At 40.3% G+C, this 25094-nt stretch overlaps 1 protein-coding gene across 3 annotated transcripts; it reads left to right on the forward strand.

Annotated features, from left to right (window-relative positions):
- The first annotated feature begins 646 nt into the window (after nucleotides 1-646).
- mfn1a (mitofusin 1a) lies at nucleotides 647-25060 on the forward strand. Of its 3 annotated transcripts, XM_073848918.1 has the most exons (18): nucleotides 647-781; nucleotides 886-1009; nucleotides 3818-3953; nucleotides 4245-4407; nucleotides 4589-4713; nucleotides 5095-5203; nucleotides 6834-6941; nucleotides 7476-7629; nucleotides 7932-7999; nucleotides 8579-8700; nucleotides 8889-9015; nucleotides 15885-15989; nucleotides 20119-20221; nucleotides 20351-20571; nucleotides 20702-20824; nucleotides 20944-21140; nucleotides 22204-22338; nucleotides 24607-25060. In XM_073848918.1, the coding sequence occupies exons 2-18, from the start codon at nucleotides 895-897 to the stop codon at nucleotides 24674-24676; spliced, it is 2181 nt and encodes a 726-aa protein (XP_073705019.1). In that variant the 5' UTR covers nucleotides 647-781; nucleotides 886-894; the 3' UTR covers nucleotides 24677-25060. The 3 variants fall into 3 exon arrangements, with proteins under 3 accessions (XP_073705019.1, XP_073705020.1, XP_073705021.1); XM_073848919.1 differs by lacking the exons at nucleotides 8579-8700; nucleotides 8889-9015; XM_073848920.1 differs by lacking the exons at nucleotides 8579-8700; nucleotides 8889-9015; nucleotides 15885-15989.
- Nucleotides 25061-25094: the final 34 nt, after the last annotated feature.

The following is a 25094-nucleotide window of genomic DNA, read 5'->3' on the forward strand; positions in this document are numbered from 1 at the left end:
TAATAACAGCCAGTTTGAAGGTTTTGGGGACATATCCTAATGATAGTGACGAATTAATAATATTCAGAAGAGGATCTATGACTTCTGGAAGTACCTCCTTTAGTAGCTTAGATGGAATAGGGTCTAACATGCATGTTGTAGGTTTAGGTGATTTAACAATTTTATACAATTCTTCCTCTCCTATAATAGAGATTGAGTGGAATTGTTCCTCAGGAGATCTACAGCGCATTATCTGATGCGATACTGTAGCGGGCGGCTGTATGGTTACAATTTTATCTCTAATAGTGTCTATCTTGGAGGTAAAGTACTTCATAAAGTCACAAACCTCACACGTAGAGCAATAAAGGAAAACATTTGAATTTTCCACCTGGATTAATGTGTTTTGAATACAGCAGAGCATAAAGGCAATTTTAAATGATTCTGTTAGAACCACTACTGAAAATCATTAAAACATACACTGAAAACTGAAGAAACACATTTATAAATACCAGAATGCATCAAACAATACAGACAACACTATCTAACTGATGCTGGAAATAGCAGTTTGGGGTTAGAGACAGATGATTAGAAGCCGTCTGCTTAATTAAGTCCTGGATAAGAGGATTTGCGGTCACTGTTCCTGCTCTGTAAAGACTTGCTCAGTATTGCTAAACCTCATCAGACTGTCTCAGAAGTGCCCAGCAGGCCCAGAAAAGATGTTTTGCAAAAGGTTTTATTTGTAATGAAGATGATCTTTGACCTCATTTGAACTTGTACTGCGGAAATTCTGTTGTCATAGTAGGTGAGTACCAAAGCCTTTATATATAGGCTACCAGTAAGTTAATAGATCATTATGTCACTATGTTTTTAGGCATCTAAACTGAATTATACTCACTGTGCTTTCAGTATTTAAAAATGGAGCAGGACAATGTTTCACCACTGCAGCATTTTGTGGTGGCAAAGAGGACAATCAGTGCTGTGTTTCACCAGTTTTTGGAGTTTGTTAAAGAGTGTTCAGATTTTGTAGAAGGTAAGGACAAAGAGTTTTCTGCAGGATATTTCTTATTATATACGCCGATGAGCCATCACATTATGGCCACCTATCTAATAACCTGTAGGACCCAAAAAACAGTGTCCATGGCCAGGGCATTAATAGAAATTCACCATAATGTTCCTCAAACCACAATTCTTGACAATTCTAGCAGTGTGGCATACTGACCGAAAGTGGTCCTCGGGTGGTATATATATATATGCTTTGTGAACTGCACTCATTGCTTTAGGCTGGGGGTGGTCATAATGTATCTGTGTATTTCTTATTATTTCTTATAATTATTAACTTAACTGAACTCCATTAGATTTAATTTTAAATCCCATGGACAATATCACGGTTTGTAGACAAATAAAACGGTAGTAACGTAAATATTATGGTTTATTACTATGGCAATCATTTAATACTGTTATTGGTACTATATTAAAGTGCCACTGTATGTTCATATTATGGAAACCTTATGCTAAAATGCACACATCACTCACATTATGTTATATTAACACTTATGGTAGTGGTCAGAATACTTACGGTAATGTTACATAACATTACCATATGTATTTTGACCCTTCAATGTGACACTTGAAATTTAGCTCCGGTGCATCCCACTTAACTGGATAATCTCTGAGCTGGTTCTACACATTGTCTGGAGTCCATCTTTGGCATATTCAACTGATTGGATGGGTTACTCTGTTTGAGATCCAGAGATCATGTGCGGTGATAGGATAAAAGGATTGTTTTGGTTACCATCCACTTCCTCTGCATGGACCAAAACACACACACACACACACACACACACACATACTTTCAAGGTACCTTTTATGCTTCACAGTAAGAAATGGAATTTGGAATGTAAGAGAGTGAGCAAAAAAAATGACAAAACTTTTATTTTGGGGTTAATTTTTTATCTTTTTAATCAAAATCTCAACCAGAGTCCTCACAACCTTAGACTTGGCTAGGGGTTCACCTTAGAGCAGAACAATGTTCCTAAGCACACAATCAAGACAAGGAATGGCCCAGCAAAAGCCCAGACTTGAACCCAATTTAAAGGGGTCCTGTTATGCTCTTTTACAAAGTCTTTATTTTGTTTTGGGGGTGCACTAGAACATGCTCTCATGCTTAGTGGTTTGAAAAAACGCAGTATTTTTCACATAGTTTACATTATTACAATAGCTTTCTCCCCAGCCTGGCACAAATGGCTCAAATAGTTCCGGGTTTGATGAAGGCGCGCCTTCTGAAAAACAAAATGCGTGGTGATTGGTTAGCAGTCCCACTGCATTGCGAATGGCCAATAGCTTAGATGGCGTTTTAGTCCTGCCACACCCAAAAGCACCAAGTTCCATGTACAACTGTTAGTGCCAGTTTTAAATATTGATATTTTTCGTACAAAAACACATCAGTTTGTTACAGGAGGCTTTTATTGACACACTGCACACGTCTACAGCGCGGCTACGACGTGGCAACCGATGATCGTCACTCTAGTCAATGCTTGTGTTTACATCAGCCGCTGCTCTGAATGTGTTTTCAACCCTCTATACCGCACACGTCAACGGCGGAGCTCCGAAATGGCGACCGGAGCAGTTTGTGGCCACTTTAGTCAATGCTTCTGTTTATACCAGCCGCCCTGCGGCTCACTGAAGCATCCCTGAAGCGGCTGTCCATGCTACATCACATGCATAAATTTAGGCGAATCCCCCACCTCGTCGCTCGCCAACGATTCAAATTTCCTTTATTTGAATGATATTCTAATGGACCACGTTGTGACATCATAGCATCTGGAAAGCAAACACTGTATTTTCAAAGGAGCCATTCGTTGTAGTTCTTGAAAAGGGATTTTTAAAAAACTAAATAACTCCCTTTGGAGTGGACTTTGAGATTTGTAACTTTGTAGATTGTTTTATGCCTAAACATACGTACCACACACAGACTAAAATTCAAAATGTGAAAGAGTATAAAAGGAACCCCTTTAAAAAAAATTGAGAATCAAAAATGGCTGTCCACCAACAGTTCCCATCCAATCTAACAGAGCTTCAAAAAATCTGCAAAGATGATGGCAAAAAAAACTTAAAAATCCAGGTATGCAAAGGTATCAAAAATATAATAATAAATAAAATCTTATAGGGTGCAGAATGTAGACTAATATTAAATAAAGTTTGAAGTCTGTGTAAAGCAATATTAAATGTGTTCTGAGTTTGTCACACTACAGAAAAATGGGTTATAAACCACCCAGCCAACTTTGAATAATAAAAATACGTCAAGTTAATAAAATAAGTTATCAAAATCTTGAAAAAATAAGCAGGATTCTCTGCTCTCAAACATGGGGGACGCTGAAACACGCCCACTCGTGGAAAAGCTGCCACCTCTCTTAACAGTCAAATATAACAAATTAACATTTATAATGTGTTTAGAAACAATTCTCTGAATTGCCTCTGTCTTTAAAGCATTTTAGCATAAGGCTGCAAAACTGATTATGCAAAAAAAACTCTATGGCCCGGTTTCCCAGACAGGGCTTAGACTAAGCCAGGATTAGACCATAGTTCAATTAGGACATTTAAGTAATTTTTATGAACATGCTAAGAAAAAAACATTACTGGGGTGCATCTTGAGACAAAATAAAGGCACTGATATATTTTAAAATCAATCAGTGCAATTTTATTTCAGTTGAAACAACTCAGACTTACATTTTAGTCTAGGACTAGGCTTAAGCCTTGTCTGCGAAACCGGGCCTATATCAGCTAAGTCTGGTCCTGCTCTTTATTGTATGGTGGTATTTAATATGTGTGTGTTACCCAGAGACGTGGAAGAGTGAGGATCTTGAGCATGTAGCTGAGGAAAAACAGTGTCTGCAGATCCAGGCCTGCTCCAGGAAACTAACTGTCATCAAAGATGTGCTAGCCCGCAGACATATGAAGGTGGCCTTCTTTGGCAGGTACAACTACAATGATGACTAAACTAAGCTTACTGGTATGTAAACTAAATGGTTAATGTTTTTGCTTTAGTTCTTCAGCTGTTCAGCCAAAATGTTATTTTTATTTTATTTATTTATTTATTTTTTTTGGTATGCAAAGTTATTTTATACAAATCCATAAGTGAGGCACCAAACACTTATTCTCTCTGTTGTTGTTTTTTCTCCTCTCTTCTCTAATTTGGTTTGAGATAATATTAAATCGGAGAAGCTAAATGGACAGTTTGTTACTGGGTGCTATATGTTGTTTCTCAGGACCAGTAATGGAAAGAGTACAGTAATTAATGCAATGCTAAGGGAACGGGTTCTGCCCAGTGGAATCGGCCACACCACTAACTGTTTTCTGAGTGTGGAGGGCACAGACGGGGAACATGCCTACCTTACCACTGACGACTCTGAAGAGAGAAAAAGCATTGAAGTATGACGCAGTTTCCAGACCTTGTGTTTGTAAACCTCATTCATTTGAGCTGAGCTAATTTTAATCTATATAAAGTACTACGTTATGGCATAAGGACAGTTTTAAAGGGAGTGAATGATAATGTAATGTCATATTTTTTTTACTATCTTGTTGAACCTTAAAGTTTGTCTTTACCATACAGACAGTCAATCAGCTTGCTCATGCTCTGCATATGGACAGGAACCAAGACTCAGGCTGTCTAGTCCGAGTGTTTTGGCCCAAAGCTAAGTGTGCCCTGCTGAGAGATGATCTGGTCCTGATGGACAGGTATGGAGCTCTATGGGTTGTCAGAGCTGAATTAAGGTTCTGCAGTACATGTTTGGCACGTGAACAATAGAACTGGACAATCGCTGGCATTCTCTAGATATCCTTGGCAGATACATGGACTTTTGTAAAGAACTCTACAAGGTTTGATGTGTTCTGAAAAGGGCCAAGTGAAAGCACTAGTGGATTTTGGCAGTGCTGTTGTAGGTATCATGGATGGTAAAAGCCACTTGGTTTACAGGAAAACTTGTGTCATTTGATTTCTGCTTGCAGAGAAATGAAAATTACACCAAAATTGACACCAAATTGCCATGATCTATTGAAATGAAACATGATGTGCTGTTTTATGAAATATTAATAACTCACACTCTTCTCTCTCTGCAGCCCAGGCACAGATGTCACATCAGAGCTGGACAGTTGGATTGATAAGTTTTGTTTAGATGCTGATGTCTTTGTGCTTGTGACAAACTCTGAGTCTACCATAATGAACACTGTGAGTATACAAACAGAGTAACTGATCACTGTCATACCCCATACACATAAACATTTTATTTAAATTAATTATTATTATTTATTTATTTATTTATTAGTATCTGTCAGTACTGTCAATATACTATCACTAAGTAAAGATACAGTAGAAATGTTTGTACATTACATACCTTTGCTGCATTGTTGTATCTGTTTACATTTTCATGAATTACATTTATAGTAATTTTAATCAAATGCATTATTTCTAACATTCAAGTAGTTAATTTATTAATGATGGAAAACAACAGCTTTATTAAGTGACTACACAATAGATGTAATTCTAGAATGTGTTTGTATATATTCAGTATATATTATTCTTATATTAATAAGTGTATTTTTATGTTCAATAAGTATATATATAAGTATATATGAAGATGGGTTCAAGTGTACTACAAGTGGTAACTAAATATTTTTAGTTCATATTCATGGTGTCCCAAAATAGCACAGTTGAGTACACTTTGATGTTCTTAAAAGAGAAGTTCACAGAGCTAAGATGAGTATTTGAGGTTAAAAAGTATATAAATTGCAAATTTTTTTAGAAAATAATCTTTTTACTAGATAAGACCCTTCTTCCTCGGCTGGGTTTGTTTAGAGCCCCATGAAACTGCATTTAAACTGCATTTTGGAAGTTCAAAATCATGGGCACCATAGAAGTCCATTATATGGAGAACAATCCTGAAATGTTTTCCCTAAGAAACATTATTTCCTTACGACTGAAGAAAGAAAGACATGAACATCTTGGATGACAAGGGGGGTAATAAATTTTCTCTAAATTTGTGTTCTGGAATGAACTTCTCCTTTAAGATTCTCTTAAGTACTAAAGAATAATTTTTTGTATATTAAGTACAAAATTAGTACACAAAATAGAACACTTTATTACATTATGGAAGTGTATAAGTGTACCTGGTATTCATCACGTTGTGGGGACCAAATGTCCCCACAAGGATAGGAATACCAGTAGATTTTGACCTTGTGGGGACATTTCTTAGGTCCCCATGAGGAAACAGGTTTATAAATCATGCACAATGAGTTTTTTTGAGTAAGTAAAAGTGTGCACAATCTCCTGTGAGGGCTAGGTTTAGGTGTAGGGTAGGTGTAGGGCGATAGAAAGTACGGTTTGTACAGTATAAAAACCATTACGCCATCGCCTATGGAATGTCCCCATAAAACATGTAAACCCAACATTGGTATTCCCAACCTGGTATTCATCACGTTGTGGGGACCAAATGTCCCCACAAGGATAGGAATACCAGTAAATTTTGACCTTGTGGGGACATTTCTCAGGTCCCCATGAGGAAACAGGCTTATAAATCATGCACAATGAGTTTTTTTGAGGAAGTAAAAGTTTGCACAATCTCCTGTGAGGGCTAGGTTTAGGTGTAGGGTAGGTGTAGGGCGATAGAAAGTACGGTTTGTACAGTATAAAAACCATTACGCTTATGGAATGTCCCCATAAAACATGTAAACCAGTGTGTGTGTGTGTGTGTGTGTGTGTGTGTGTGTGTTTTAATTTGAGTAAAATTACAATTTTTTGCTGTTTTTCTTTCTTTTACCTAAATGTTCTTGTTTTTATTTGTTTCACTCTACTTTGAAAGGAGAAACACTTTTTCCACAAAGTGAATGAGCGCATATCAAAGCCCAACATTTTCATCCTAAATAATCGTTGGGACGCATCTGTCTCGGAGCCAGAGTATCTGGAAGATGTAAGTTTTTATTACATATGACTCATAACCTATATTTATCAGTCACAAGTGATTCACCACACAAAACTGCTGCACACAAAACATATAAATTGCAAAATTTATCATTTGTCTGTCATACATTTCAGATTTATAGGTTCAAAGAAATTTGATTTTTTTCAGGGTAACACTTTATTGATGGTTCTTTCGAACATTCTGTTGACTATAAATAACTTGGCACCTACATGTCTACAAACTCTTATTAGAGTAGTAGTAGACTGTCTGCATAATATCTGCTAACTCTTTATTGTGGTGGTCTTCCAACAGACATTTTACTGACATAAGTACATCAGCTTACTCTAACTCTAACCCTACCAGTCTACTAATACTCTACTAACACTCTAATGAGAGTTACCAGACATGTAGGTGCAGTGTTATAGGCAACAGAACGTGTTAAAGGGACCATCAAAATAAAGTGAAACCAAAAAGGTTTATGAATTCAAAGTTTATTAATGATATAAATAAAAGTGTTAATGGGAGTGTATATTGCTTTTTTAGGTGTGGAAGCAGCACATGGACCGCTGTGTCAGTTTCTTAGTGGAGGAGCTAAAGGTAGTGGACCTTAACAAGGCACCTGACCGCATCTTCTTTGTCTCTGCCAAGGAGGTGTTGAGTGCCAGGATCCACTGCGCACAGGGAATGCCAGAGACTGGTAGGCTCCACTGCTTTGGTCACACAGTGCAGAGCCTTCTGCTTTTGACACTATTCTGGAGGGAGACCAGGAAAAACTAGACCTAGCCAAGTTAAAAATGAGTGTAACAACCATAAAACACTTTGAGGCAGATGCTAATAAATCTTGAAGTGGCCCAATGATATTGAGAATGGTATTTGAGGTGCAACTTTAAGTGTGAAAAAATATGCAAAAATGATGCTCCATCTCACATGCTTCATTTCATATTTTATATATTGATGGTATTATAGGGACCAAATGGGGCATATGCTTTTTATTTAAAGGCGGTGCTTTGGCTGAAGGATTCCAAGAGCGACTGATGGAGTTCCAGAGTTTTGAAAGAACATTTGAGGTGAGAATGTGCTCAAACTGTGGTGACTGGCTCCAGGATAATCGTTGTCTGACAATGAGGCTGAAAACAATGAAGATTAAGAGGAGCTTCATGGAAAATGAGTCTTAGTCCTGTCTGTATACTGTTTAGACTAGACGAGAATTTATGACAGCTTTACCCAGAAATGGTGTGACGTGGTGACGGTCTCCTTAGGCAAGCTGGTTTGCATCGATTCAGGCCATGTGTTGCTGGCTCCCAGATGTGTGAGATATTTGATGTTCCTCATAGATTCCAGGGAGCCATTCCCTTAGTGGCGATCCCTGAGCCAAGTTAGCAGATTTGAGTAGGTAAGCGTATCTTACATTCTTGGGATCTAGGGATGAAAATTCACAGTAATCTACGATGGCATTAATAGATGTGATTCAGCCATGTGAGCGGCCAGTGATGAGAGTGGTAAGCAGCAAAACATGTCACCCATGTTGATAAGCACAGATAAAATCTTACCATTGGAATCTTCTTTTGATTAGCTTTAACTGTGTCGTGATCCCTGATAATTCTGGCACAATGATGGCTCAAGAACACGCTTCATGGATTCCGCAGGAATTTATATCACAGTCTGCCGTGAAGACCAAGTTTGAGCAGCACACAATCAGAGCCTGGCAGATCATTGAGTCGGTCAAGGCTATCATGGATGCCATCAATATTTCTTCAGCAGAAAAGAAGTGAGTTCCAAAACTTGTCTGCTATATAATGGAGGGTCTTTGTCCAAGCTCCCAAAGACAATAATTGTTACCACTATTGAACCAAGCTTCTCCCAGTCAGTGCAAAACTTGTTCTTTAACATAACATTTGGTTGTTGTTGTTGTTACAAATGGAATGTTCTGCTTTTTGAACCACTGTAAATCCATAGAGTGTTCTCACTAGAAGAGCGTGAGGCATTAATGGATCGGCTGGAGTTTGTGCAAAATCAGCTCAACTTCCTAACCGAGGACATCAAAGACAAGATAAAGGCCATAACTGACGAAGTAGCTGACAAGGTAATCTGCAATTTCCATCAATACCAGCGTAAGTGGATCGCTAGTCCCTTGACATTGTTCGGAAATTAACAATTGTGCTCACAAAAATGCCCCTATTCAGCTGTTGTGAATAAAGTGAAAATTAAATGAAAATTGTCAACTGCGGCATTTAGATCTGCTCAGGTTGCATCATGTTTCTTTTTACATGTTTTACAGTGTTGCACATTATAACCAATCAAACACCATTCTCTTAAGCTTATGAATGCAATGGCAAATCAGAGGCATTCAGAATCAGTGTTGCCAAGTTATTGAGCTACTTTACGGGGTCATATGATGTTGCTAAAAAGAGCATTGTTTTGTGTATTTGTTGTAATGTAGTGTGTTTATGCAGTTTGAGGTTCAAAAAATATTATTTTCCACATACTGTACATGATTGTTGCTCCTCTCTGCCCCGCCTTTCTAAAAGCGGTTGGATTTTTACAAAACTTATCTTTGAAGTGTTCTCTGATTGGCCAGCTATCCGGTGTGTTGTGATTTGCCATATACCTCAAGCGTGTGACGAAAATGTTACGCCCCTTACCATGTAGTATCTCGGCGCAACGAGATTGAAACAATAAAACCCATTATAAAGAGGCATTTGTTGCATCCAGTCATAACATAACTACTGATTATAATGACTCATACTGTCTTTTTACGCATTGTGTTGTGTTGCGTTGCGTAAACATAACACCATGTCTGCATTTGCGATCGTAGAACAAGAAACAACAAGCACTACTCTACACTGCTTAAAACTCGCATTTGAATAGTCAGTACTGAATTCTTTAAATATGAAGACATATTTACAGGCCGTCAGTCAGAAGTGCAGACTGTCCTTGCAACATTGGAATTTAACCACTGATTTCTAGTTGTGTCCTCATTTGGAAGGCCAAACAAAGTACTTTTGCAATGAAACACACTGCGTCTCCACAACATGGCGACTGCAACACTACTACAGCCGTTAAAAGTTACGCCTTCTTTCTTTCCATATACATATGGGCGGTGTTATGCAAATCTACTCACCTTGTGACGTGGACAATTAGGGGCGTGTTTGAACAAGCCATTTTAGGGAGGTGTGGCTGAGTCTTTTAAAATAATTTTAAAATAATTATCTCTTTGGTTTTGAGACTTTAAGCTTTGCAACTTTACAGATCTTATCTATGCACAAACAGCTTGTAACACTCCAAAAACAAAGGAAAACAAGAAACCGCATCATATGACCCCTTTAACATTGTTGCAGCAGGGTTTTTTTTAATGTCCATGTTTTTTTGTTTTTTTTTGCAAAAACCTGGCAACCCTGTTCAGAATAGTCATAGATGAAACACCAGAGTGTGTGTGTTTGCTGACTGAATTCTGCACTATCGCAAATTTCATATAATAGGCGCTACAGTCAGTGATCTTTAATAATGTAAATTTACTTTGCTTGCTTTCTATTTGCTTTAATTTATTTGCTTTTTGAATAACTGTGGAAATTAATGTGTTATAATTAGTAACTTACTTTATTAAATTGTGTTCACATTAAATACAAATTCAGTCATACTGAAAAATATTTTATTACATGACACCCATTTCTGGTATTTGGTATTTATGTTGGGTATTTTCTACCACTTTTAATGATTTAATGCAAAATAAACCATATTTTCTTTTTATGGCAATAATAATATAACAGGTTTTAGTAAAATAAATACTGCATGCCTGTTAAATGTGAAAATCTAAAATACGGTGTAGTTTTGTGTAGCATACTGTCACAGCATACAAGGAGGCAGAGACGGAGGTAAGTATACAACATTAAAGGTGAGTTTGACAGAACGGTAAGTATTTTGCAGCAGGTTTTGAGGTGAGTATTCTTATCTGAGAAGTTCCAAAGTTCGGGTTAGTAGATTCAACGGAGAAGACAGGGAAACACGCAGTCCAAAACAGTTCATGGAGATACAGCAATCGCTGGGGATGTGATCTGTAGACCAGATGCCGGTGATGTGAACAGTCCAGGTTTATATAGGGGTGTGGTAAGTGAAATCAGGTGTGTAATTAGAAGTCAGGTGACTGGGAACGTGTGTGTGTGTGTGTGTGTGTGTGTGTGTGTGTGTGTCTTCAGGGGGCGTGGCTTGTGGGTCTGGCTGTGGTAGAACTCTGACATTACCCCCTCCTCCAGGTCAACCTCGACCACGAGCGGAAGGGCACTCGGGGTGGCTTTGATGGAAGTCCGTCAGGAGTTGGGGATCGAGGATATCATCTCTGGCCACCCAAGATCTTTCCTCTGGTCCGTACCCCTCCCAGTCGATGAGGTACTCCAGGCGACTACCTCGACGTCAGGAATCCAGGATCTCTCGTACAGTGTAGACTGAGGGTTGATCCAGGATCTCAGGAGGAGGAGGTTCAGCTTCAGCTCCAGGAATTTCTGTGGCAGAGAGTAAATAGGGTTTAAGGAGAGACACGTGAAATGTGGGATGGATTCTGTACCTGGGTGGGAGCTGAAGCTGATATGTCACTTCGTTAATCTGCCTCAGGACCTCGAATGGACCAATGTAGCGGGGACTCAGCTTCTGACAAGGTAGCCTCAGCCTGATGTCCCTCGTAGATAACCAAACATTATCTCCAGGTTGGTATGATGGAGTTGGTCTTCTACGAGCATCGGCGAATTCCTTGTGGAGGTGGCGGTGAGCTGAGCCCCACACTCTCTCGCTCTCTCGGAACCAGTAGTCGACAGCTGGAACATTCGTGGGTTCCTCCGTCCAGGGGAACAGCGGAGGCTGAAAACCGAGTATGCACTGGAAGGGGGTTAGTCCGGTGGTGTCCTGCCGTAGGGAGTTCTGCGCATACTCGGCCCACGGGAGGAACCTGCTCCAGCTGTGTTGGTCTGCGGAACAGTATGACCGGAGGTAATGTCCAAGCTCCTGGATCTTCCTCTCAGTCTGGCCGTTGGTTTGAGGGTGGTATCCTGAGGAGAGATTAACGGAAACACTAAGTGACTTGAAGAATGATTTCCAAACATGGGAAATGAATTGTGGACCCCGGTCCGACACAATCTCCTCGGGGAGATCAAAGTGATGGAATACGTGCTGGAAGAGTAACTCGGCGGTGTTCATTGCCATGGGTAGGCCTGACAAGGGGATAAACTTGCAGGCCTTAGAGAATCGGTCCACTACTACCAGCACGCAGGTGTTACCTTCAGAGTCCGGGAGATCCGCCACAAAGTCTACCCCGAGATGGGACCTTTGTCTTTGCGGGATGGGTAGTGGCACCAGCTTTCCTGTGGGCAGATGACGAGGAGTGTTAGTGGCAACACAGACTGAGCAGCTTTGGACGTACCTGATGACATCCCGGTTCATACTGGACCACCACTAATGAGATTGAATGAGCGAGAGGGTCCGTCTGCTACCTGGATGTCCAGAGCCCGGAGATTGATGAACTGTGTCCAGAAGGTGTTGACGTTGGGAGCTGGGCACGTAGATCTTGCCTTCTGGACATTCCGGCAGAGCAGGCTCTTGGAGAGTGGCCTCTTGGATCCAGGTGTCGATATCCCACTGGATGGGGCTAACAATGAGGTCTGTGGGGATGATGTTTTCAGGTTTCGGTAGATGCTTCGTTGGAGAATTGTCTGTATAGGGCATCAGCAGGTATGTTCTTGGATCCGGGACGGTAGGTAATCTTGAATTGAAAGCGGGTGAAAAACAATGCCCATCTGGCTTGACGGGGGTTGAGCTGTTTGCCTTCTCGGAGGTATTGGAGGTTCTTATGGTCCGTGATGATCATAAACGGATGGTTAGCCCCTTCCAGCCAATGACGCCACTCTTCCAAGGCGAGTTTGATGGCAAGTAACTCACGATTGCCTACGTCGTAATTCTGCTCCACCGGAGACAGTTTCTTTGAGAAGTAGGCACAGGGATGGAGGAGCGTGGAGTCACCAGCTGCTTGCGACAGCACTGCTCCGACGCCGATGGTGGATGCATCTACCTCAACTACGAAGGGGATATCTGGGTTGGGATGACGTAGGAGAGGAGCAGTGCTGAAGATCTTCTTAAGCTGTTGAAATGCTTCGTGGGCAGAGTTGGTCCAGACAAGGTGTTTGGGTCGGCCACGTAGGAGGGAGGTCAGAGGTGCAGTAATGATGCTGTAGTTCTTGATGAAACGGCGATAGAAGTTGGAAAATCAAAGGAATCATTGAAGTTCTTTGATAGTACTGGGTTTGGGCCATTTCTGGATAGACTGCACCTTGTCCTGGTTCATCTGCACACCCTCGGGACTGATGTTGTAACCTAGGAACTGAACGCTAGTCTTGTGGAACTCACATTTCTCAAGCTTAAGGTATAACTGATGTTGACGTAGGACTTGAAGGACCTGACGGACGTGCTGGCAATGTTCGGGCTGGTTCTGGGAATAAATCAGGATGTCATCAATATAGACTACCACAACTTTGTGCAGGAATTCCCGGAACACCTCGTTCATAAACATTTGGAAGACAGAGGGACTGATGGACAAACCGTACGGCATAACCAAATATTCATAGTGGCCAGTAGGTGTTATAAAGGCGATCTTCCACTTGTCTCCCTCACGAATACGAACGTGGTTATATGCACTCCGCAGTTCCAGCTTGGAGAAAATGCGAGCCCCACGGAGTTCCTCGAGGGTGGCAGGAACGAGTGGAAGAGGGTATGGTTGTTGAATTATCTGGGAATTGAGTCCCTTTGGTAATTGAGCCCCAGGTAGCAGGTCGATGGCACAGTCCCATGGCCGGTGGGGAGGAAGATGGGTGGCAGCTTGCTTGCTGAAAACATCCGCGTAATCCATGTACTCCGCTGGGATTTCTACCATACTCACAGTATCCGGGCTTTCAATCTTGGTGGAAGCGACGGCCAAAGGAGCAGAAACTGGAGATGGTAAGCGAGTAAAACAGTTCTTCAGACAATGTTTACTCCAACCGATGATGTCACAGGGGTCCCAGCGGAGTTCTGGATGGAGTCGATGGAGCCACGGACATCCGAGGATGATGTCAACGGTGGAATTCTCCAGTACCAGAAATTTGATTTGTTCTTGGTGAAATAATCCCACTTGCAGGGTGATGAATGGTGAGGAGTACCGAATCCGCCCACGTCTGAGTGGTTTTCCTTGGATGGTCTTGACAGAAAGCTCAGGATTATGGCAGTGACGTGGCAGGTGAAGAAGGTCTAGGCATTCTTGTGAAATGAAGTTTCCGGATGAACCTGAGTCAAGTAGGGCAGATACACAGATCTTGTTCAGCAGTATGAAGAGTCACAGGTATGAGTGTAAGATTAGCAGTTTCAATGTCTGATTGGATGGTACTCACCACTGGACGTGGGGGTCTGACGGGACAGGTTCGGAGGAGATGACCAGCTTTCCCACAATACAGGCAGTGTTTGTCCTTGATTCTGCGTTGGCGTTCCAACCATGACAGGCGTGTGGAGTCGATTTGCATGGGTTCTGGTACTGGAGAGCAAGCTGCCACCATAGCAGACTGAGGAGCGGTTTCAGGTGGCTGGCAGGCGGCTAGACGCTGGGATACCCGTGTGGCACGCTGTAGAAGGATGGTATCATCATAGATAGCCATAGCGGCGCAAATGTCTGGGTGGAGACCTTGTCGATAGGCACCCAGCAGTGAGATCTCGTTCCATCCACTTGCCGCCACCAGCGTGCGAAACAGAAGGGTGTATTCGTGGATGGATGAACCTTGTCGCAGCCGAAACAGTTGATCAGAGACGGTGAGTACATCTGTAGTTGTCTTGAAAACCTCAGAAAAGTGACATGTAAATTGTTCAAAGGATCGGATTATGGGAGTATCGGCCTTCCATATTGACTTAGCCCATTGAAGAGCCTTTCCGGTTAGCAAAGAAATGAGAAAAGCTACCTTCGATTCCTCGGTGGTGAATTGCTGTGGTTTGCATCTTGATGAATAGTTGGACCTGAAGCAAAAAACCGCTACACTCAGCCGCTTCTCCCAAAAACGTATTTGGTAGAGCCATGGGACTTCCTGAGGCAGATGGCGGCGCGGGAGGTGGTGTTAACGCCGCTTTGAAGGCCTTGATGAGTTCGGTGAGTTGATCTGGTGTGGGTGCTTCCTCGTTGTCCATTTTGTTGTTGGTCTGGTCTTCTGTCACAGCATACAAGGAGGCAGAGACGGAGGTAAGTATAAAACATTAAAGGTGAGTTTATTGACAGAACGGTAAGTATTTTGCAGCAGGTTTTGAGGTGAGTATTCTTATCTGAGAAGTTCCAAAGTTCGGGTAAGTAGATCCAACGGAGAAGACAAGGAAACACAGAGTCCAAAACAGTTCATGGAGATACAGCAATAGCTGGGGATGTGATCTGTAGACCAAACGCCGGTGATGTGAACAGTCCAGGTTTATATAGGGGTGTGGTAAGTGAAATCAGGTGTGTAATTAGAAGTCAGGTGACTGGGAACGTGTGTGTGTCTCTTCAGGGGGTGTGGCTTGTGGGTCTGGCTGTGGTAGAACACATACAGTAAAACGCAAGCAAAGGTTCACAATTTTGACATTTACTTGGATGCTTGAAATTGTTCTAAATAACAAACAAATGTAAGTTAGGCCTAATAAGTATTAAGTTTGCTTTGGTAAATATGAATTATTTTAACTAGTGTTTTTCTTCGATTTTCTGCTGACTGAAACTGTCCAATCTATCCTAGGCAAGGCAAAGTTTACTGCTACTCATGAAAATGTGCTTTGACATGTTCGCCTGATAACTTTAAGTGTAGGCCAATTGTTAAAGCGCCACTTAGCCATCAAAAGTAAAATACCTTTTTTGGTTGAGGAGCATCTGCTTCTCATGTTTTCTACATGGTGTTGAAAAGGTCAAATTAATTCTCACTGATGCTCTTCTAGGTGTCCAGTGCCATGGCAGAAGAGATTCGTTGCCTGTCTGTTCTTGTGGATGAATTCTGCTCTGATTTTAGCCCTGCCCTGAATGCCTTAGCCCTGTACAAAACTGTGAGTTTTTTTTTTAAGTAAATTATGTTAAAGTCAGATTAGAAAAAATCATGGGGAATTAACTTCTGAAGTATGAAACATATGTGACCCTAGACCACAAAACCAGTCATATGGGACAATCTGCCATTGATGTATGGTTTGTTAGGATAGGACAATATTTGGCCAAGATACAGATATTTAACAGAATCAGAATATTAAGAAAATCGCCTATAAAGGCCAAATGTCCAAATGAAGTTTTTAGCAATGCATATTACTAATAAAAAAATAGGTTTTGATATATTTATGGTAGGAAATTTACAAAATATCTTCATGGAACATGATCTTTAATTAAAGGAGAGGTTCACTTCCAGAACAAAAATTACAGATAATGTACTCACCCCCTTGTCATCCAAGATGTTCATGTCTTTCATTCTTCAGCTGTAAAGAAATTCTGTTTTTTGAGGAAAATATTTCAGGATTTCTCTCCATATAGTGGACTTCAATAGTTTGAACTTCCAAAATGTAGTTTAAATGCAGATTCAAAGGGCTCTAAACGATCCCAGATGAGAAAGAAAGGTGACAATTTAAATACTTTTTAACCTCAAATGCTCATCTTGTCTAGCTCTGCATGAACTCTGTGTATTCCGGTTCAAGACAGTTAGGGTAGGTTGAAAAACTCCCATCTCAAACGCCCTTTACAAAAAAAAAAAAAAAGGTAAAACAGTGATGTAGGGTGATTTTGAAGTTGGAGAAGAAAATGAGATGGGAGTTTTTCGACATACCCTAACTGTCTTACAGACAGAGTTCACACAGAGCTAGACAAGACAAGCATTTGATGTTAAAAATATACATCTTTAATTTTTTTTTAATTGGCCAATCATTTTGCTGGATAAGACTCGTGCTATATTAGACTGGTTTGGTGGTCTAGGGTCACATACCAAAGAAACCCAAACACATGAGCTTTGTTAAGCAGTGCATTATTGGAACTGTCAAGTTCTGTTCACTGATTCATGTCTAGAGAGTTACCTATGTGAACTCTGCAGTGACAGCTGTCTGTGTGATCAGTGTAACAGCACTGAAAAGCTGGTCTCTTCATTTCCTGCTGGTCCCTACAAAGGTTTACTTGAGACTATAAACATTGTTCTTTAATTAGACAAATCCACATGCTTTTACACAGCTGTGTACCATCATAAAATTCAGTTTAAAGGCACAATGGTGCATACATTTTGTACTACAATATGTAAAATATGTAATTTATTTAATAAATATTCTAATAAATTTGGTGTAAAAGTATTTAATGTCATATTTGTGCAGCACTAAATGCACATTTTCATGCAATATGTGACACTTCAGATTCTGTTAATTAATATGTTAATCAGTTAACATATTTATTTCAGTGGATAGTTCAAATGGATTATATAAACTGTAATCTTCCTGGCAGAAATTAAATAAAAGTGATATTCAGATCCATAGACACAAGCAAGTCAACTCAAGTCAAGTCACCTTTATTTATATAGCGCTTTCAACAATACAGATTGTGTCAAAGCAACTGCACAGTATTTAAACAGCACAATAGTGTGTAAGTAACGCATTATTGTAAACAATCAATTTTCAGTTAAAGGCAGCTCATCAATGAATTCAGTGATATCATCGTCAGTTCAGTCCAAATAGTATACGATATCGCTGGAAAGTGTCCCCAACTAAGCAAGCCAGAGGCGACAGCGGCAAGGAACCAAAACTCCACAGGTGACAGAAATGGAGAAAAAAAACTTTGGAGAAACCAGGCTCAGTCGGGGGACCAGTTCTCCTCTGGCCAGACGAAACCAGCAGTTTGTACCAATGTCCGATTGTAGAGAACTCATCAGGTTCCTGTGGAGTAGCGCAAGGGCCGTCTAGGTTGGGGAGGTCTTTAGTGATGATCCGTCTCTGGAGCTTATCTGGTTGACATTCAGGGCTATAGAAGACATCTCCAGGTGGTGATCCATGATCTAAGCTGGGTACGGACTGGATCCGGGGGACTGCAGTGACCATCTGATTTGGATACAGGCTGGGTCTGGTGGCTACAGTGACCTCGGAATAAGAATGAAACAGACTAATATTAGCGTAGATGCCATTCTTTTTATGATGCAACAAGTACATCAGGTGTTATGGGAAGTGTTTTCGGATCCGGTTGACCTAATTAATGCAGCCTAACTGTCACAAACGGGACGACCAAGAGTGAGGATCCAAATGCAAGGCTTTATTAAGCAGATCGTAGTCAGACAGACAGGGTCGAAAACACCAGCAAACATGAACAGCGAAGACAATCCAATAGCGTAATCCAATAAACAAGCGTGGGTCAAAATCCAGGTGGGCAGTCCAAATGAAACAATGAAATGAAAACAAGAAACTAGAAAACTAAGACTAAGACTGGGAAAACAAAAACAGAACTATGGCTAGGGAACAACAAGGAGACTAGGAAACCTGAGAGCAATGGAAAACGCTTGGTAGAGTCCGCTGGAGCAAAACAATACTTCGCGATGTGTGTGTGTGATGAGCTGGCTTTTATGTCTGATAAACAGGAAGTAACCATAGAGGCAGCAGAGGGAGCAGCAACAGTCAGTGGGGGTAAGGGCTCCCTCTGCTGGCCTGGCGTGACACTAACAATCCTTTAACGGATTTGAATTATAGGAATGTGTTAATGTTTTTATGTGTAAGCCAGGTTAAAGAGATGTGTCTTTAATCTAGATTTAAACTGACAGAGTGTGTCTGCCTCCCGAACAGTGGTAGGTAGATTGTTCCAGAGTTTAGGCGCTAGATAAGAAAATGATCTTTGATTTTGATATTCTAGGTATTATCAAATTGCCAGAATTTTGAGAACGCAGCGGACGTGAGGGACTATAATGCAATAGGAGCTCGCTCAAGTACTGAGGAGCTAAACCATTGAGGGCTTTATAAGTAATTATCAAGATTTTAAAATCTATACAACGTTTTATAGGGAGCCAGTGCAGTGTTGACAGAACCGGGCTAATATAGTCATACTTTCTGGTTCTAGTCAGAACTCTTGCTGCTGCATTTTGGACCAGCTGGAGTTTATTTATTAAGCGTGCAGAACAACCACCCAATAAAGCATTACAATAATCTACCCTTGAGGTCATGAACGCATGAATTAATGTTTCGGCATTTGACATTGACAACATAGGTCGTAATTTCGATATATTTTTAAGATGGAAAAATGCGGTTTTGCATTTGCTAGAAATGTGGCTTTCAAAGGAGAGATTGCTATCGAATAGCACACCTAGGTTCCTAACTGATGGCGACGAATTCACAGAGCAGCCATCTAGTATTAGACTGTGTTCTAGGTTATTGCTTGTGGAGGTTTTAGGTCCAATAATTAACACCTCTGTTTTTTTTTCAGAATTTAACAGTAATAAGTTATTTGCCATCCATTGCTTAATATCAGCTATGCATTCTGTTAGTTTTTCAAATTGGTATGTTTCGCCGGGCCGTGAAGAAATATAGAGCTGAGTATCATCAGCGTAACAATGAAAGCTAACACCATGTTTCCTGATGATATCTCCCAAGGGTAACATGTAAAGCGTAAAAAGTAATGGCCCTAGTACTGAGCCTTGAGGTACTCCATATTGCACTTGCGATTTAAATGATACCTCTTCATTTATTGCCACAAACTGATGACGGTCAGATAAGTACGATTTGAACCATGCCAGTGCACTACCATTAATGCCTACATAATTTTCAAGTCTATTTAAAAGAATGTTGTGGTCAATAGTATCAAATGCAGCACTAAGATCCAGTAGCACTAATAGAGAGATGTAACCACGATCGGTTGACAAGAGCAGGTTATTTGTAACTCTAATAAGAGCAGTCTCAGTGCTATGATACGGTCTAAAACCTGACTGGAAATCCTCACAGATACAATTTTTCTCTAAGAAGGAGCATAATTGTGAGGATACTACCTTTTCTAGTATCTTTGACAGAAAAGGGAGATTCGAAATTGGTCTGTAATTAATTAATTCAGTGGGGTCAAGTTGTGGTTTTTTAATAACTGGCTTAATAACAGCTAGTTTGAAGGTTTTGGGGACATATCCAAACGATAGTGACGAATTAACAGTAAAAAGAGACTATAATTGTGTTTGTTTGCATTTTGCAGAAGCTCATAGCCTATGTGGAGGAGAGAATGGTGAAGAATTTGGACTTGCGCTGTTCCAGCAGTATAAATGGTTGTGTGCTGTCATCTCAAAGAGACATCATGGGTACACACTCATGCACAGTTTTCACTTCAGACATAAAGTCTCCAGTAAACAAGCTTTCCCTGGCAAAGGATATTTTAGACTAAACTGCCGTCAGCATTGACAGCCCTTTCCTGTCATTATCATGCCTAGACACTCTACGTCCTCTGCTGCCCCCTGCTGCCCGAGGTCAACTACTCTTCCCCAGCAGAAAGTTCAGTATTACCTATGAGCTGAACTTTGCCAGCCTCTGTGAAGACTTTGTGGAAGACATCGAATTTCAATTCTCACTGGGTCTTACATTCTTGGTGAACCGTTTCCTGGGGCCTGCTAAAGCAAAACAAGCTTTGAGCCTATTGGATCAAAAATTGCAAGTAACTATCCAAGTGTTTTTTTTTTGTTTTTTTTTTGTTTTTTGGTTTTTACACTTGTTTTAATGATCTCTAATAGCAAACATATCAAACATAAATTGACCTAAAGTGATGTAATATGCTTTGTCCACAGCTCACCTCTTCCTGTGCTCCTTTGGGAACCCAGGTCCCAGAAGAGTGGGCTTACTCCATGGCAACAGGGTTGGTCTCTCTCACTTCCAGAGCATCAGTGGGCATGCTGGTCATTGCTGGAGTGGTAAGAAATATCTGATTAAAAATATTTTACACCAGGAAGCGATTCAGGTGCCAACTTTAAATTCTAACACATTCAATATAAACACAGTCATGTAAAATATACTTGCCATTTTTTGACAGGTGTGGCGTTCTGTAGGATGGAGGGTTATTGTACTGTCTGTGAGTCTCTACAGTTTGCTGTATCTGTATGAAAGACTGACTTGGACCAACAGTGCTAAAGAATGGGCCCTTAAGCAGCAGTTTGTGGACTACGCCACTCAAAGACTGCAGGCCATTTCACACATTATCAGCAGCGACTGTGGACAGCAGGTGCAACAGTGAGTGACAGACCTAACTGAATATTAAACATTCAAAACATAGATAGTGAAAATTCTGTCATCATGTACTCAACTTTGCACCATTCCAAAGGAGAAAGGATTGGTTCACTTCCAGAACAAAAATTTACAGATAATTTACTCACTCCCTTGTCATCCAAGATGTTCACATCTTTCTTTCTTCAGTCATAAAGAAATTATGTTTTTTGAGGAGAATTTTTTTTTTCATATAGTGGACTTGAAATACAAAAATGCAAAATGCAGTTTAAATGCAGCTTCAAAAGGCTCTAAATGATCCCAGCTGAGGAAGAAGGGTCTTATCTAGCGAAATGATTGGTTATTTTCTAAAAAAAAAATTACAATTTATACACTGTGTATCCACAAATGATTAAATTGTCTAGCTCTGCTATGCACATGCGTACTCTGTTCAACTGTTCAAGACAGTTAGGGTATGTCAGAAAAACTACCATCTTATTCTCTCCTCCAACTTCAAAATCATACTACATACCTGTTTTAACTTTTTTGTAAAGGGTGTTTTGACCTCCTTTTGGGGTGAGTAAATCTGCGCTGGGAAATTTTTGCCCTCATACAAAATTCCCATTAGCACGTTGATTCATTTTGAAATGTCTAGATTTCTCCAGTGAAAATTTGCCAAACAATAGTAAATTTGACCATACCTGGAATTACAGCCATGTATGGAATTACAGCAGAAGCCTAAAAGTGAAGCAGTGTTCTAAATCTGCTTTTGAAATTCCCACTTAAAACCGAAATGATCCAGCAGTGACCCTTTTATCCAGCTATTAAAATTTGTCCGTCTGTGCACACTGAAGGGCACAGACTTAGTAAAAGGTAAATAATATGACACATCACCTGCCTTTCCCAGTACTTAATCATGGCAACGTTGAGTGAATATTTCATCCACAATCTGACAGCTGAAAAGACAGCGCTGCACTTTGCTGACCTGCATACAAACATATTGAGATGTTTGAAATATCAGTTTATATGATCTGTAAGACAAGTGTGTGTGGGCGATGTGTGAAGGATATGCCTCTCTGCGTTCTTGCAGGGAGATGGTGGCCGTCTTTGCCCGCATGTGCCAACAGGTTGACAAGAGCGAGATGGAGCTTGAAACTGAGATCCGCACACTCAGCGCCAGGATTCAGCGCCTGGAGAGTGTCCAGAGACACTCCAAAACCCTCAGGTAGAACAGTCATGATGTGCGTGAGAGAGACTGACAGCTCATACTTGAGATAATTACCTTTAATTGAAAGCAAATCCTTGTCAATTGGTTATTCTGTAGAAGTAAACACAGGAAAGGTGGGGCAGCATCATATAACAGCATGGCATGTTCATTTGGTATTTTTCTACATTACAAATTGCAATTGTATTATATGCTACATTATTTAACTTAAAGCTGATGTACAGTGAGGAAAAAAAATTGATGCCCTGCTGATTTTGTATGTTTGCCCACTGACAAAAAATCCAGAAAAATGCATTTAAAAAAAGTTTTAAATTGATTTGCATTTTAGTGAGTGAAATAAGTATTTGACCCCTTCGCAAAACATGACTTGGTGGCAAAAGCCTTGTTGGCAATCACAGAGGTCAGACGTTCCTTGACGTTTCATCTCAGGAGGGATTTTGTCCCACTCCTCTTTGCAGATCCTCTCCAAGTCATTAAGGTTTCGAGGCTGACGTTTGGCAAATCAAACTTTCAGCTCCCTCCACAGATTTTCTATGGGATTAAGGTCTGGAGACTGGCTAGACCACTCCAGGACCTTGATGTGCTTCTTCTTGATCCACTCCTTTGTTGCCTTGGCTGTGGGTTTTGGGTCATTGTCATGCTGGAATATCTATCCAAGACCCATTTTTAGTGTTTCAAAGATTTGACCCCATGGCCCCATCCATCGTCCCTTTGATGCAGTGCAGTTGTCCTGTCCCCTTAGCAGAAAAACACCTCCAAAGCATGTTTCCACCTTCATGTTTGACAGTGGGGATGGTGTTCTTGGGGTCATAGGCAGCATTCCTCCTCCTCCAAACACGGCAAGTTTAGTTAATGCCAAAGAGCTTGATTTTCGTCTTATCTGACCACAACACTTTCACCTAATTCTCCTCTGAATCATTCAGATGTTCATTGGCAAACTTCCGACGGGCCTGTACGTGTCCTTTCTTGAGCAGAGGGACCTTGCGGGTGCTGCAGGATTTTTGTCTTCACGGAGTAGTGTTACCAATTGTTTTCTTGGTGACTATGGTCCCAACTGCCTTGAGATCATTGACAAGACCCTCTTGTGTAGTTCTGGGCTGATTTCTCACCGTTCTCATGATCATTGAAACTCCACGAGGTGAGATCTTGCATGTAGCCCCAGACCGAGCGAGACAGTTATTTTGTGTTTCTTCCATTTTTGAATAATTGCACAAACTGGTGTCACCTTCTCACCAAGCTGCTTGGCGATGCTCTTGTAGCCCATTCCAGCCTTGTGAAGGTCTACAATCTTGTCCCTGACATCCTTGGACAGCTATTTGGTCTTGGCTATGGTGGAGAGTTTGGAATCTGATTGACTGATTGCTTCTGTGGACAGGTGTCTTTTATACAGGTAACAAACTAAGATTAGGAGCTCTCTCTTAAAGGGAGTGCTCCTAATCTCAGCTCACTACCTGTATAAAAGACACCTGGGAGCCAGAAATCTTGTTGAATGATAGGGGATCAAATACTTATTTCACTTATTCACATCAATTTATAACTTTTTTGAAATGCGTTTTTCTGGATTTTGTTGTTGCTGTTATTGTCTCTCACTGTTCAAATAAACCTACTATTAAAATTATAGACTGATTATTTATTTGTCAGTGGGCAAACATACAAAATCCTCACTGTAGTTTCAAATAGTTGAAAGTATTTTTTTTTTCTTTTCTATTGGTTAATAAAGATAACTGTAAGGAAGTCATTTGTAGACTGATTCCTCAGAGGCCTGGCTTATGAAGCAAGTAGAACAAACCCAGAATTACGTCTTCTGAAGATCAAGATTCATTATTCAAGTGAATTTATATAGATCTTTTTTTTTTTAGATTTTTTTGTTTGTTTGTTTTTTAAAGAAGTCACTTTTATTTGGTAATAGTACAGGTATCATTGACTGTATCAACTGCATACAATTATGGAACATGACTGGATTTTTTAATCATTTTTCGAACTCAAAAAACTTTCCCAACCAGATTAGCATTAGTCACTGTGCCAATAAACACCTTTAAAAAAAAAAAAAAACATGAATCAGACAGAAAAAACTTGCCACTTAGACCTGCTTTGTACAGCATTTTTCTGTCTCTGACACTGGCTCAACCAAGAGTATGAGTTTGCAGAGCAGACTGAAGGTTCAGGAAACTCAAAAGAAAAAAAGCATAAACTTTTTGCAGTTGTCATTGAAATCACACACTTCCGTTTTAAGCTGTCTGAACGAATTGTTAATTGTTTTATTTCCAGGCATAAAGCCACTGATTTGGAGTCACAACTTGAGTCTTTTTCAGCACAATATCTGCAGACTCAATATTAACTACAGACCAGGAAGAAACCGTGGATGAGTAAGACTCGAGCAAGACTGTCCTCCAGTGTTCAGTGCTGGAACAACCCACTGTCTGCTAAATAAAAACTTTAGACGGAATCTAAAAGATTATTTCAATTTAATATTTCAGACAGCCTTAGGAAACCAGATTTCTCACTGACAAACACCTAATTGTAGTGAATTAATGTGTAGACAAACTCCTTGATGAAAAGCCTTTATTGGTTATGACAAATAGTTATGTGTCACTGCCACTGTACGAATACAAATAAATTCTGTACAAAAAAAAAAAAAACATTTCACAAAATATCGTTTTCTGAACCAACATAATGCAAATAATACAAATCAGTTTTCAATAAAGCATTTAATGTGAATTAAGAGGAATGTGTGTTAGAATTAGAAAGAGGCAGTT

Source organism: Garra rufa, chromosome 10 (genome assembly GCF_049309525.1).
Source record: "Garra rufa chromosome 10, GarRuf1.0, whole genome shotgun sequence".
In the NCBI taxonomy this organism is placed as follows: Eukaryota; Metazoa; Chordata; class Actinopteri; order Cypriniformes; family Cyprinidae; genus Garra; species Garra rufa.